General features: G+C 41.0%; 1 protein-coding gene across 25 annotated transcripts in view; it reads left to right on the top strand.

The window, feature by feature from the left end:
• The window catches only part of sm (heterogeneous nuclear ribonucleoprotein L), a 215,972-nt gene that overhangs the window by 184,477 nt on the left and 18,036 nt on the right, over nt 1-13,459 (top strand). For 16 of the 25 annotated variants that reach the window (XM_089470400.1, XM_089470399.1, XM_089470393.1 and 13 more), the window contains 4 exons: nt 2,463-2,644; nt 2,961-3,053; nt 11,836-12,111; nt 12,184-12,388. In XM_089470400.1, coding sequence (XP_089326526.1) covers nt 2,463-2,644; nt 2,961-3,053; nt 11,836-12,111; nt 12,184-12,388 — 756 coding nt within the window. Of the gene's footprint in view, nt 1-2,291; nt 2,645-2,960; nt 3,054-11,835; nt 12,112-12,183; nt 12,389-13,459 lie in introns of all 25 variants that reach the window. The other 9 variants (XM_089470386.1, XM_089470385.1, XM_089470384.1 and 6 more) reach the window with 2 other exon arrangements.

Raw genomic sequence — 13,459 nt, 5'->3', positions numbered from 1 at the left:
CTTTTGAGCACTGCCACGCTTCCAGCAAGCTGCCTGGCGCCTTGGCTCTCATAATCTAAAATAATTTTGTGTGCGCACTAAATTTACACCTGAGGAGCGGCGAGAACGGCGCGCGCCTTCGCACCTGATGCTTGCGTGTGAACACATTTTCCAGCAATTGCATGCAACAATTTGCCTGCCGCGAATTGCTTAAACATTTTAGGCACGCTTCCGACCCCCACCCCCCGCTCCCTCGGACACACACAATGCTCCCCTTGGGGGCTGTGAAATTCTTTTGCTCCAACTCTCAAAACTGACCGAAAACTTGAGCTTCGCGTCACGCATACGCCCCGTGCGCCGGGCAACAAATCAGCGAGCCGTCTGTGAATTTCAATTAAAGCTGTGTGTGTGTGTGGGTGTGTGCCAATAGCTGAGGATGAATGACTCTGTTTACCTTTTACTGTAGATGCGGCTCCAGTCTAGCCTCTGGCTCTGGCACGTTCGGGCATTTATTGACTGACCCAGTCCAAAAAAAAAAAGAGAAGTATATATATTTGTGGCTTATTTGCTTAAGGCCAAGTTTTAAATTGAAACGTGCCCCAGTCGACGCAATGCTTTTAAAGCTCCTAAATATTCGCATGCAAAATGCAGAAGGATTAAAAGCTTTGTCGGCTAGCAAAACCAAGCAGAGTAAAGCAGCTAGCGAGGGGGGCAGGCAGACCAGGAGGCAGGGGCGGAAGTCTGAAGGCAACTGTGCGAAGCGCAAATCAAATCGAAAAAGTATTTGCGAGGTGCCAGGGATTAAATAGCCTGTCCGAAGTGGACATGGCTATAAATACAGCGAAATATTCTGCCATAAAACTTTCGATGCAAATGTCAACCTCAATATCCTTTGGCTCTGAAATATTGCTTCCAATTTGGTTGGTGGACAACAAAATAGCAAAATAGCTAGCGCGAAAAACTAACAAGCGTGAATAGAACAACACAAACAAATGCCATCAAGTGGCGAGCGTTGTGCGCGTGCAACCCTGGCTAGATTTTTGTATAAATATTTTGTCAGGTAGCAGCCAAAAAAAAAAAAAAAAAGCTAAAAGTAAAAAAGGAAAACAGGGGAGAAATAGCAGGACTCTACTAAGCGAAACACAAACAGTTGCGGCGCTTGGCACTTCAGGCGCTTGGGTCCGGCGACTAAATCAAATCAAAACAACAACAAAGCAGCTGAGTGAGAAGCGCAGAGAGCGGCGCGCCATAAAGTAAATGGCAATGCAAATGCTCTGGTAAACTTGGCCAAAGTCCTTGATGAAGTTTAAAGTGTTTCTGGCTTAAATGGCGTTAAACAACTGATGCAACTTCGGCTCCCCCTGCTCCCCCTGCTGCTCCTGCTCGTTCTGCTCCTCTTCCTTCTCCATACATGTGTGTTAAAAGTTAATTAAGTAAAAACCTTGGCAACTTTATGCCGTGCAGAAACGGCTACACACGGCGTATACGCAACATTTTGACAGCTTGTTACGCTTCTTGCTTTAATTATAACGCTCCCGAGTTTCAGTTGAGGCGAGTGGCTTTGGTTTTGCGGTTCTGGCCGCGTTTCAAGTGGGCCGTAAATCTTTGCGCTGCCTGGTTGTTGTTATTGGCCCTGTCAATGGGTTATTGGGTGGCTTAGCATGTTGACAGTTTTCGAGCAACCACACCCCCTACTCCCTCCCCTCGCAAATACTGTTGCTGCTAGAATTTTATCGATTGCGGCGATGTTTTGGCTGTGGCTTTGGCTTTGGCTTTGGCTTTGCTCTGCGTATTTTTATTGCAATTTCCATTGGTTTTCGGAGCCTTCGTTTGTGTTTCTCGCAAAGCGCGGACTTTTTTCAATTAGCTTAGTTTTTCAGCAACCGCATTTCGCTCCTCTCTCTCTCTCTCTACCCCCTGCGAGCCGCGAACCGCCAGCTGCCAATTCAGGTTATTGCTCCTTGTTAATAAAAGGCAGTCAAAACGAATTTTGTTCTCAGCCTCGTTTCACAACTTTTTGGCGCTTCAACAACAACAACGAACAGGCAAACAAACAAACACAATTTGCATGCAACAACAATAACAGCAACAACAACAACAACAATACGACGAGAATAAAATAGAAATCTGCATATAATTTTTAGCATATTTTTTAATTTGTTTTAATTTTTAAGCTTTTCATTAATATTTTTATGCGTTTTTTGTTTTTCTATTTTATTTTTATTTCGTTGGTTTCTCGATTCTTGTTTAAATTGTTGTTGCATGCAATGTGTGAATAACAAACTGTTTGAAACGTGCACCACAAAATGTAGTTGCAACAATCCAAACACAACATCGCAACAACCACCACCACCACCACAACAACAACCACCACCACCAACAACAACACCACCACCAACAACATCATCACCAACAACAACAACAACACCATCAACAACAACTTGTTGCCCCAGCTCAAACGCACAATCTTGTTCCATTTAAAGAGCCTCCACTATTGGGACCAGGCACCGCCTTCCCACCATTCGGGGCACCCGAATACCATCCCACCCAGCCGGACAACTGGAAGGGCGCCGCCATCCATCCAACTGGCCTCATGAAGGAGCCCACCGGTGTCGTCGCCGGACGCAATGCGCCAGTGGCCTTCGCCCAGCAGGGCCAGGCACAGGTGAGTATCGAAATGAACTGGAGGCACCTCCTCCCCTTTGGCTTTCTCTCTCTCTCTCGGCCTGGCTTGGCTTGGCTTGCATTTCTATTCATAAATATAATTTTAATTTTAATGTACAATTTGTGCGCACACTGCAATCCTCGCCAGCGCCAGAGGCAGAGCGAAAGCCACAGCCATAGCCGCTCACAGCCCACAAATCCCCTCCAGCTGCTGCTGTGCCGTTGTGGAGCTGTGTGGAGCTGCTGCAGCATCTGTTGGACAGCATTTTAATTAATTTGTTGTTGCGTTTTTTCTCTTGCCTTTTTTGCATCCTCAGGGCGCTGTCATGATGGTCTATGGCATGGACCATGACACTTCCAACACAGATAAGCTCTTCAATTTGGTCTGCCTCTATGGCAATGTTGCCCGGGTAAGTTCTCCCTCAATTAATTTGTTAAACATTTAAGATCTTACGCAGAGATAAGCCTAGCAGTGATATATTAATTAATTATATATCAATTTATATTGTGGGAAACGTAGATAATCTGAAAGGGAAATGAGAATAAACTTTGTTAGTTGGGTTAGTGGAGCATTCCATGATCTTTATAAGGAAATCTATGTAGGAAAACAGATCATGTAAAGAGATCTATAATAAGGATAATTTTTGTATATTAGATCAAGCATTTCCTTATCTGTGTATTAGCTGTAACTTTACATGGCATTTTATGATCTTTTTTCAATGAAGCCTTAAACTAAATAAATAAATAATTTATGAGTAAGTTGTGAAATAATTTAAACAAATTTCAAATGAAACTCGACATAAAAATCGCACGAAAGAACTGGCTGCAATTGCATAATAAAACTTGTGAATAAAACTGCTAGAAACTCTTTAGTTTGACGGCCGTGCGACAGTGGCTCATAAAAGTGCGAGAGCAACTGCAAATTTAAAGAGGAATTTATTTTATTTTTGCTCAACTTAAATCTCTTCAATTGCCACTTAAAGACACGAGTAGGCGGGGCTGCTGCTGCTCCCGGCAGTGAACGGGGGGAGGGCAGCAGCTCTTAAACTTGCACTTAGCAAGATGACACGAAAAAAGCGAGACGCCGTTTCATGTTTAGTCGTTCTCTAAGAGGCCGTTAAAAAAAAGGTGTTGCTATAACGGCCGCAAAAACCGCAAGAGTATATACCAAATGTGTGTGCGTATGTGTGTGTGTGTGTGTGTGAGTATTGCTCCATTTGTAAATGCGCAAATAAAATGAAAGGCAATAAAATTGAAGGCAAAGGCCAAGCCAGGACACAGGACACAGAAGCCAAATGCCCTTTAGGCACATACAAACGTGGGACAGTTGGTCCACAACCAAAACACATTTAGATAAAGCGTTTTAGATTAAAGCCCCAGACACATGTGCAGAGAAAGATGCGAGAGAGCAGAGGGAGGGGGGAGCATAAAGAAATTGGTGAAAGTAGAAGGCGTAGAGAGCGCGTAGAGGTCCTCGGGCAGCAATCAATGCAGCATCATTTTGCTTTCGCCACATACTAATACCGAAGAAGGAAGAATAAAAGATGCGAGAGGAATTGATTCCATTTCGGAAGTACCACAAAAGGCGCTGCGAGCAACAATTCTCGCTTGAAAAGTAAATCAAAATATGCCACAAAAAGTCATCCATTAATAATGGGAGAGGGCAGATGCTACTCCACCTTTGCCCAAGTGACAATTGAAGTGGACGCTTGGGGAGCATTTAGCGCGCAACTATTGTGAATCCCACTCCCTGCCACTCTCAATGGCGATCAAAAGAAAAACTTAAAAAAGAAGAGAGAAAGCAAAAGCAGAAGCGAAATGAACTGGACCCGCGAAACATCAAAGCCAAAATGTTAATAAAGCGAATGCAAGAAAAGGAATGAAGACGGAGTAGGAGTGGAAGTGGAAGTGGAAGTTTCCTGCTAACTGAGGATTCGCTTTCACTTTATTGCCACTAACAGTTGCGCGCTCTGCAAGTCCTTTGATAATTGCAACCCAACAAGGACAATAAAACGAAAATACAAAAAAAAAAAAACAAAACAAAAAAATCCAAGTTGCTCGCGGCTTTTGTTTAGTTTAATGCTTGCAGCAAAGCGCGAATCCCGCGAGTTCCTTAACGGGCGACGGGCGACAGCGGGAATAGAGCGCGAGGGAGTCGAAAATAAAAAGCGTTTGAATTAGTGTCTCGAGCTAGGGAATACGGAATAGGAATAGGTGAAAGGTCACTAGTGTGTGATTCTTAAAGTTCAAGCATAGTTAAACAAGAGAGGGAACAAGCTTGGGGTTTAAGGGAAGTAGATGGAGGGCTTAGCAACGTTGATTACTTATTTGATACTGGAAACTAGAAACTTGCTATTGAAATTTGTTAAACTATATACTTGGCAAGTATTTAGTATTTATTCTTATATGAAGTTTATTCTAACTCTATTAGACAATGTTTGTGTTTGATCATGTGATTTGCAGTAATTGCAAATACAATAGCTGTATAAACTATGGGAACTCTATGGAATTTAAGTTGGGTAAACGATTGGGCTTGTTTATCTTTGTTTAAATTAACAATGGATAAAATATTTCTGTGATATGGCAATTACAAATTCATGTTATCTGTTAACTTGTCAGCTATTATTCTCATAGTTTATATAAATTCTCGCTTAGAAATATTATAAAACAGGCTTGATAATGTTTAGAAACTGTAGGAATAATATAGCTCAAAAAAGAGTTTCTTATTGTAGTATGGCAACGCTTGCCCAAAATGTCAGTGTAAAAGTTTCAATAATTATTCAAACATTTAAATATAATCCAATATGAAACAAAACTCTTAACAAGCATTATGCCATCTGGCAGGTCTTGATTATATCTGCCTAGAAAATATAGCTCCCTAATATCTGGCAACTCCGTAAAATTTAAAATATTACAACGTTAATTAGCGGTTAACTCAGATATCCAAGCGAGACTTTCTATAGTAAATCTGCTAAATTAAAATATTCCAACTCTATAGATATATTTGGCTGATGTGCCACGAAGCTTATCTCGGCAACATATGGACATGGTGGCAACACTTCTTGTTTTTATCTAAAACGCAGTTTCCACTTCATAAAATCGCAGCTTTCGCCGCCAGCCAATTTTTCAACAATTGCACTCCATTAGCCAATTATTTAACAACCTTCAAGCGCGCACTCACACACACACACACACACAAACACACACACACACACACACACTTAGGGCAGTCACACACTGTGGTGCCACGCCTTGGGTGCTTGCGCACGCCCTTCTACAATTAAATGCAATTTACGCGCAAAACAAAAAAATAGTTGAGCTAAAAGCAAACTGACAGGCAGCCAGCCTTGGACGTTGGTCAACAGCAGCAGCAGCAGCAGCAGGAGTAAGGGGGGACTAGGGGTAGGGAAAGGCAGGAATCAGGGCAAAATAGTTGGATTGTTGGATAGTTGGGTTTAGCGCTAGCAGCAGCAGGAGCAGCAGGACGAGGGATAATGCGCCCAGGCAAAGGCAATTTCGTTGTTGTGTGTTGGTGAGATTTATTACGAACTTCCTGTCCGAGACGGAAACTACTCATTAGCCATTAAAAATGATTATGCGCAAACATTATTCATTGCGACCGAGAACTCTTAAGCCACAAAGCATGCTGCTGCAGCTTACACAATGTCAGACAGTAGGAGATTGCCCACTGCTTCTCTCTCTTTCTCTGTTACACGCCTCGCTAAAGAAGCCGTACACGGGCTCATTATAAACCAACTTATGTGTGTGCAGTCTCTATATACGCTCACTCTCTCTTTCTCTCTCTCTCTTTCAACTCTCTATCTCTCTCCCTGTCTGCGTGTGTGCTCACATCAGTTTATGTCCGACATGTTTGAATTGCGAATGAGAAATTGATGGGCACTCAATCAAAGTGCTGCATGAACCTGAGGCCGCCGCCGCCTCTGCCTCTGCCTCTGCCGTTGCCTTTGGTGTTAATGTGTGTCCCTAAGGGATTAGAGGGGAGGAGCTCTTTCTTCCCACCCACAGTCGGATCACATTTTAAAGGCATGTGCTGTAGATTAGCGATAAAAATACTTCTGTGTGCCTTGCATAAAGAATCATGAATGCGCTCTACGTGGGGCTCAACTCGTTAAAATCAATATTGACAAAGCAACATGAAATATATATGTGGCTCGGCTCGCTTCCGATTAATCTTTTTACAGTTACTTGGGGCATGCTAAAGAGGTCCTGAGATCCTTAAGTCAGTTGAATACTTTTCATCAAAAATTAGATTTAATATCTTCCTTATACGAGCTGAATCAAGCAATTCTCACGTTTCCTTTCAATCCTTTGAATGAGATTTTGAATAAATTACAGAAATTCTTAAACCTTCTGAGAACATATATAATAATTTCTTTGAATATAGCAATTTGCTACTCCATGTTTTAATTATCATAGCAGAAGGCCTAGAAGATTCCAAAATCTATTTCTCAGGAAAATAAAATCCAAAACTATTTTTTTGTATATTTAAAATTATTTATGAATTCACATTCATCACTCGAATATAATTCCAACAAAATTAAATCCAGAAATTCAATTCATACAATTGCCTTGCCCTAAATAAACTCAAAACGCAATCAATATTGTATCTAGGACACAGAAATCACGCACTTGCCATAAATCAAGCCTGATAGGATTTGGCTAAGCATTAGCTTAGCCCAGCCTAACGGAAAAAAGCTGAGATTCGTTTATCCCGCTTTCGCTTAGACGCAATCAACCCACCAGTTGAGGTAGCTAAGCCGAGTCAAGTGAGCAGTTAGATCTCTCTCTATCTATACCCTGCACTTGCTATGCTTGCACCTGACTCCAAGTCTCATCCAATTTAAACTGACTCTGACTCTGACTAACTGCCTCAGTCTCTGCCTTCGCTTCAGCCTCAGCCTCGTCCTTTGCCTTTGCCTGCCTGTAATTTCCAAGGCATACTTCAAAGCGAATATCCAACTACATTTTGCTGATGTCTGCGATGTGTGTTGCATATTTTATGAAAAAGTTTTTCCAGCCAAGTTGCTTCACAAAAAAATAGAAAAAAAGAAGAAAAATGAGATTAAAAACAATTTAAGTAACGAGCTCAACGCCGCCTGGCAGTCGATTTAATTATATTTTTTGTAGGTGCCGTGATGAAGTCATCGTCCAAATTGATTTTCAGGTTAAATGGCTTGACAAATACGAGGCGAGAGGCCAACAGCAGCGCAGCTCGCTGTTGCACACGACCAAATTGGTAATGTCTTTAAAAGCGACAGCAACAACAGCAGCAACAACAACAACAAGAACAGGACGACGACCTGCTACAGCAATCACACGCACTCAATTAAATGCGCATTAAAAAAGCATTTGGCTCGATTATGGGCCTGGAGAGAGAGCGTAGGAGTTGTGCTTTTGGGGCTGCCCCTTGGGAATAGTGGGAGGAGGGGGTGGTATAGATATGCCCATTGGGAAAGTAAACCTGGCCTGGACACAGAAGCATTCGGGCTGCAGCCAATATTCTTTCTATTGTTGTCGCTGCTGTTGTTGCCGCGTGAGCAATTAAATCAAATGGCAGCAGACGCCACGCCACATTGAGCAGCAGAACAAAGAGAGTGAGCCCAGGGTAGCAAGGGGTATGCTGAGCTCCCAGCAGGGTATATGAGAGCCAGTTACAGTAGCCTTCAATGTAATCATAATTTACACACAATTTAATGCTATTAACAATATGTTAATCGATGCAAAGAGTGCTTAAAATATAGGGTATCTCAGGACACATCATCAGCCGCCCCTACTCCCTGGTCTAGGCATTGTTTTTAATTAACGCAGCATACGCATGAAAGTAACTGATACCAAATTGCCATTTATAGATCAGGAGAGAGAGGCTGAAAGGGCGCGCACTGGGCAAAGGGCGGGCGGGGGCGGTTGGCTAACAGCACAGCTCATTAGGCACGCACCAAATGTTTGTCGCTCCACTCGCTGGCCCACTCACTTGGGGCAGCTCTGCCCCGCTCTGCTCCACTCTGACCATTGGCCAGTGAGCCATGAGGAGCGAGCAGCGCTCTTTGATTTGTGATTGTCCTGGCGCCTGTTTTGCGTGTTCGCCTCTTAATATGCCCTGACCGAGTGCCCACTGTTCCACTGTTCCACTGTCCCATTGCTTTCTCTCTATCTCTCTCTCGTCTCGTATAAAAATGCCTTTTGTTTTAGGCTGTGTCTGGCCGGGCCTGGGAATTGGCAGCGCCTATCTGCACGCTTTCTGCCTCACTGATTTATGGTTTATATTTATTTATATATTTTTGGGGCTTTATTTTTATATGATTTCTAGCCAAGCGTGTTGCTGTGGGCCTACCTTTCGATAAGCCTCATTTAGTTTTCATTCACTCTCTCTCGCTCTCTCGCCCTCGGCTATCTCTGTCTGCCTCTGGTCATGTTTTATTCGCATTCGTATTCCTGTTTCACTCAAGCGTATATATCTATGCCCTTCGATATATTTATGGGAATGGAATAAGCTACAGCTGCTGCTCCGTTGTCTGTTCTGTATTTGGCTTGATAGCAACCTTTTCTGTTTCTTTTTTCCGCACTCTATAATCTGTTCCTCGTGCTTGTTTTTGAGAAGCAGTTTAAAATATTTACTAGTTAATTATATTCACATTTAGTTTTAGTTTTATTTTGGGCTTAGGTTTAACTTGCAAATTAAACAATGCATATTTTATATTGATGAGAAAATCTCTGCTAAGCAGACACAAGTTTGATGTAAGGTTAGAAGCGGAAGATAAATATATATTGTAATGAAATAAATTTAATATATATAAAATCAATATTATTACAAACAAACGTGTTGAAAATTTGTATAAAATTAAAGTACAGATATACTAAAAAATAAATTTAAATAAAATGTATAATATTCACGTAAATAATGACAGTGAATAAAAACAAAATATTCATAAAATATTTAAAATAAATAATAGAAATTATTTTATATATTTTATATAATATAAATTTTATTTTAAATAATAAAATATGACAAATATTGTGAATTCTTCTGTCAAAATTTAGAAAATTAGTCGTTATTTTAATTAAATTATTTAATACACTATAAACTTCACCTCACATAATAAGATTGTCTTCAAATTATATTATTCATATTATCTTTATTATAAGCTCCTTTCGTTGCTTTTCTATTTATCTTAAGCCGAACCCCACTTCTCAGCTAAATGTCTTGTTGAGAAAATATTGCGGCACTTGAGTTGATTGCCGTAGTTTTTCTTGGCAATTGTTGCTGTTGACTGGGGAGTTGCTGCTGCTGCTACTTGTTGGCAACAACGACAACAAGAAAGAGACAGCAAACTAAAGCAACGGGCAGACAAAACAATTTAGCCTGTCACTTTCAAGTGGAAAAAACGGGCCCAAGACCGAAACAGCCTGCAATTATGTGTGGCATAAATGCCCGCAGTTATAACTCAGTAGTTTTGGCCCAAGTGAGGCATTTTCCTATTTTACTGCGGCTAAATAAATCAAAAACCAACCCAGCAAATTAACAGCAGCCATTCAAAATGACAATTAAAGCCAAAGCGATAGGAAACTTGACTCAAATGCATTTGGCAATAACAAAAACAAACCAAAAATTGAGCGCTGCCAATTTTAGTGCAGGTGCAAAAACCAGTTTTCACTTAACGAGTTCATTGCCTCACAGCAGCAGCAGCAACGGCAACAACAACAACAACGACTACTGCTAGCCAAACAATCAGCGAACCAAAATTGCAAATATATTTTCCATAGATTTTTCACTTTCACTCGCATTTGGCTATTATGGCTAATTAACTTAACGAGGCTTGGCAGCCAAAAGGCCCGGCTAGCAGTTGGCAGTAGCCGCAAATAGTTGAGGGCCTATACATATTTATGTTAACAATTAGTTTGGAAAGCGCGCGATGCAATCCAGCCATAAATAACATTTGCGGAAACCACATGGATCTTTGCAGCCAGAAACCGCGCATAAATAAACGTTTTCAATTGAGGCTTAGTTAACTATCGCAGATGAAAACTTTATTCAGGAAATGCTGAAAATCATGTATGCAAGATTTTCCTAATGATAATTGAACAATGAAAGCAGTCTAAATTAAATGAAATCTTGTCAAGTTGACTTAAACGAACAACCTGTCAATCCTTTGCCAGTTTGAAATCCTTCTGATAGTTTGTCACGTACATGCGGAGAAATATTTCTTGTATATAGGTATATATAATATAGATATAATTGGACAATAGAGACACATCGGCAGATCCCACAATGGACAGCAAATTAAGGGTGTCATTCAATTTGATAATTTGATTTCGGACTAAATTTTAAATTGAATTCAATAAAAATACACACACACATACACAGATGTTCGGCAAGAGTAACAGCTTCTGTGTCGGCTAAGCACAAGGGTAGTAGGGTTAAGACCCACACATACACACACACAACACACAAACACATTGCTGGAGAAAATTCAATCAAATGGCAAACGACAGGTCAACACTCGACTGTGACAGTCGATGAGTGTCTCCAGTGCCTGATGTGGCGTGGATGGGGCTTGCGGTTAGCAGGTGTTCCGGCCATGTTCAGAATTGAATATAAGTGGACGTAAGTGTGCAGCTGCAACATAATTGCATTTATTTACATTTGCGACACAAATTGCGGTGACAGTTGCTGCACTGGACAGCTGACTGCTCTGCACGTTGTCATTGGAATAGTTTTGTGGCTTGAAGCATGTGAAGCTACATATGTGTGTAAACTGTAGCTGAAATACCAAAATGACATAATGAAAGCAGAGCTAGGAAGGTTAGATGTCAAGTTGAGTGAAGTGAAGGGGTGAGGAGGGGAGAGTTACGTTTAGTCAGAGGGAGAAGTTAACACCCTTTTAACAAGAACGAAAGATTTGAGAGGAGCGACGTGAACTCCTCCCATTTGGAAGTAAAGCTAGTATGGGGGACATAAAGGAAATGCAGATATGTTAGCTAACGGACTATTATTATTATTATTATTATTATTATTATTATTATTATTATTATTATTATTATTATTATTATTATTATTATTATTATTATTATTATTATTATTATTATGATTATTATTTCAATACCTCTACTTTTACTCCCCAATCATATTACTCAAATATCTAAATATCTACTCCCTCCACTTACGTTCTACAGATCAAGTTCTTGAAGACAAAGGAGGGCACCGCCATGGTACAAATGGGCGATTCGGTTGCCGTCGAGCGTTGCGTTCAGCACTTGAATAACATTCCCGTTGGCACTGGCGGCAAAATACAGATTGCATTCTCAAAGCAGAACTTCCTATCGGAGGTGATCAATCCATTCTTGCTGCCGGATCATACACCCAGCTTCAAGGAGTACACTGGCTCCAAAAACAATCGTTTCCTATCACCGGCACAGGCCAGCAAGAATCGCATTCAACCACCGAGCAAAGTAAGTGCCAAGCAATCAAATTTCTGATTATTATAACTAATCATCTATTTGCTATTTACTATTTACCTTTAGATCTTGCACTTTTTCAACACACCGCCCGGTCTCACCGAAGACCAGCTCATTGGCATATTCAACATTAAGGAGGTGCCAGCCACATCCGTGCGTCTCTTCCCCTTGAAGACAGAGCGCTCCTCCTCGGGGCTGATCGAATTCCCCAACATCTCGCAGGCCGTGCTCGCCATCATGAAGTGCAACCATCTGCCTATTGAGGGTAAAGGTGAGATAGTGCTGTGTTTAAGTGTTTTACGAAAAAAAAAAAAGCAAGAAAAGCACAAATTTAAAAGTTGGCTATTCGAAAATTTTATGCATATGGCCAGTAAAAATAATCAAAAAAACAAAAAAAAAAAGAAATTGACAAAGCAAAAGTTACACAAAATTTTCGCAAAAAAAAAAAAAAAAAAAAAAAAAAAAAAAAAAATTTCCACATTTTCCCACACCAAAAAAGCGGGCAATATGCAAAAGTTTGGGCGCCATTCCCGGAATGGCCTCTTGACTTCTGTTGCCGGCCCGCTTGAGCCATCACACCAAACCGTAACCAAACCAAACCACCAGTACACTCCCCATCATCCACATATAGAACCACCCAGCAACACCCTACCGCCAATTCAGAAAACTTTTATTAGACTTCCTTCCCAGACTAGGCACTGACACCAGCAGAGCATCAAAGTTTTCCCAGTTGCGAGTCGCGCTGAAAATTTTAATTTGGTAATTAAGATAAACAATTTCGGTAGCCAGTTATTTTTATAGAGGCGGCCGCAATCTCTCACGGCATAAGCAATTACAACATTTACCCCTGTGGCGAGTTCTTCTCCTGCTGCTGCTGCTGCTCCAGCTCCAGCTCCAGCTCCTCCTGCCCGTTTTATGTCCTTTGCCTCGTTCTACCCATTAAACTTTTGCCATAAATACTTTTTGAGCAAAAAGTACGATTATTATTACGATGTTTACATTTGTTTTCGTGCTGTTCGCCTTTATTTACCTTGTCAACATGGCCTAATAAATTTACAGTAAATGTTCATAAAATAATCAACATTTGATTTCCAATTGATTGGCCCAGTTTTGTTTGTATTTGTGAAATACCTTTCTCTTCGATTGCTCTTACATATTTTTTTCCCAAATATATGCGATACCCCTGATTCCCTTTCATTGCCAAAGTTCTTATGTCAGTTACTTGTTGTTGCTATGCTATTGCATTGAGGTTTGGTTCAATGGGATTTTTACTACGAAACAGCGATAAATCCAACCTACAGTACAGCGGATTTTCCGAGAAAATTGTATGCTATAGAAAAGT

This window comes from Drosophila arizonae, chromosome 5, assembly GCF_054131065.1.
Source record: "Drosophila arizonae isolate 15081-1271.41 chromosome 5, UAZ_ARI_1.0, whole genome shotgun sequence".
In the NCBI taxonomy this organism is placed as follows: domain Eukaryota; kingdom Metazoa; phylum Arthropoda; class Insecta; order Diptera; family Drosophilidae; genus Drosophila; species Drosophila arizonae.
The sequence above is the reverse complement of the archived record's forward strand: the minus strand, read 5'-3'. Positions and strand labels throughout refer to the sequence as shown.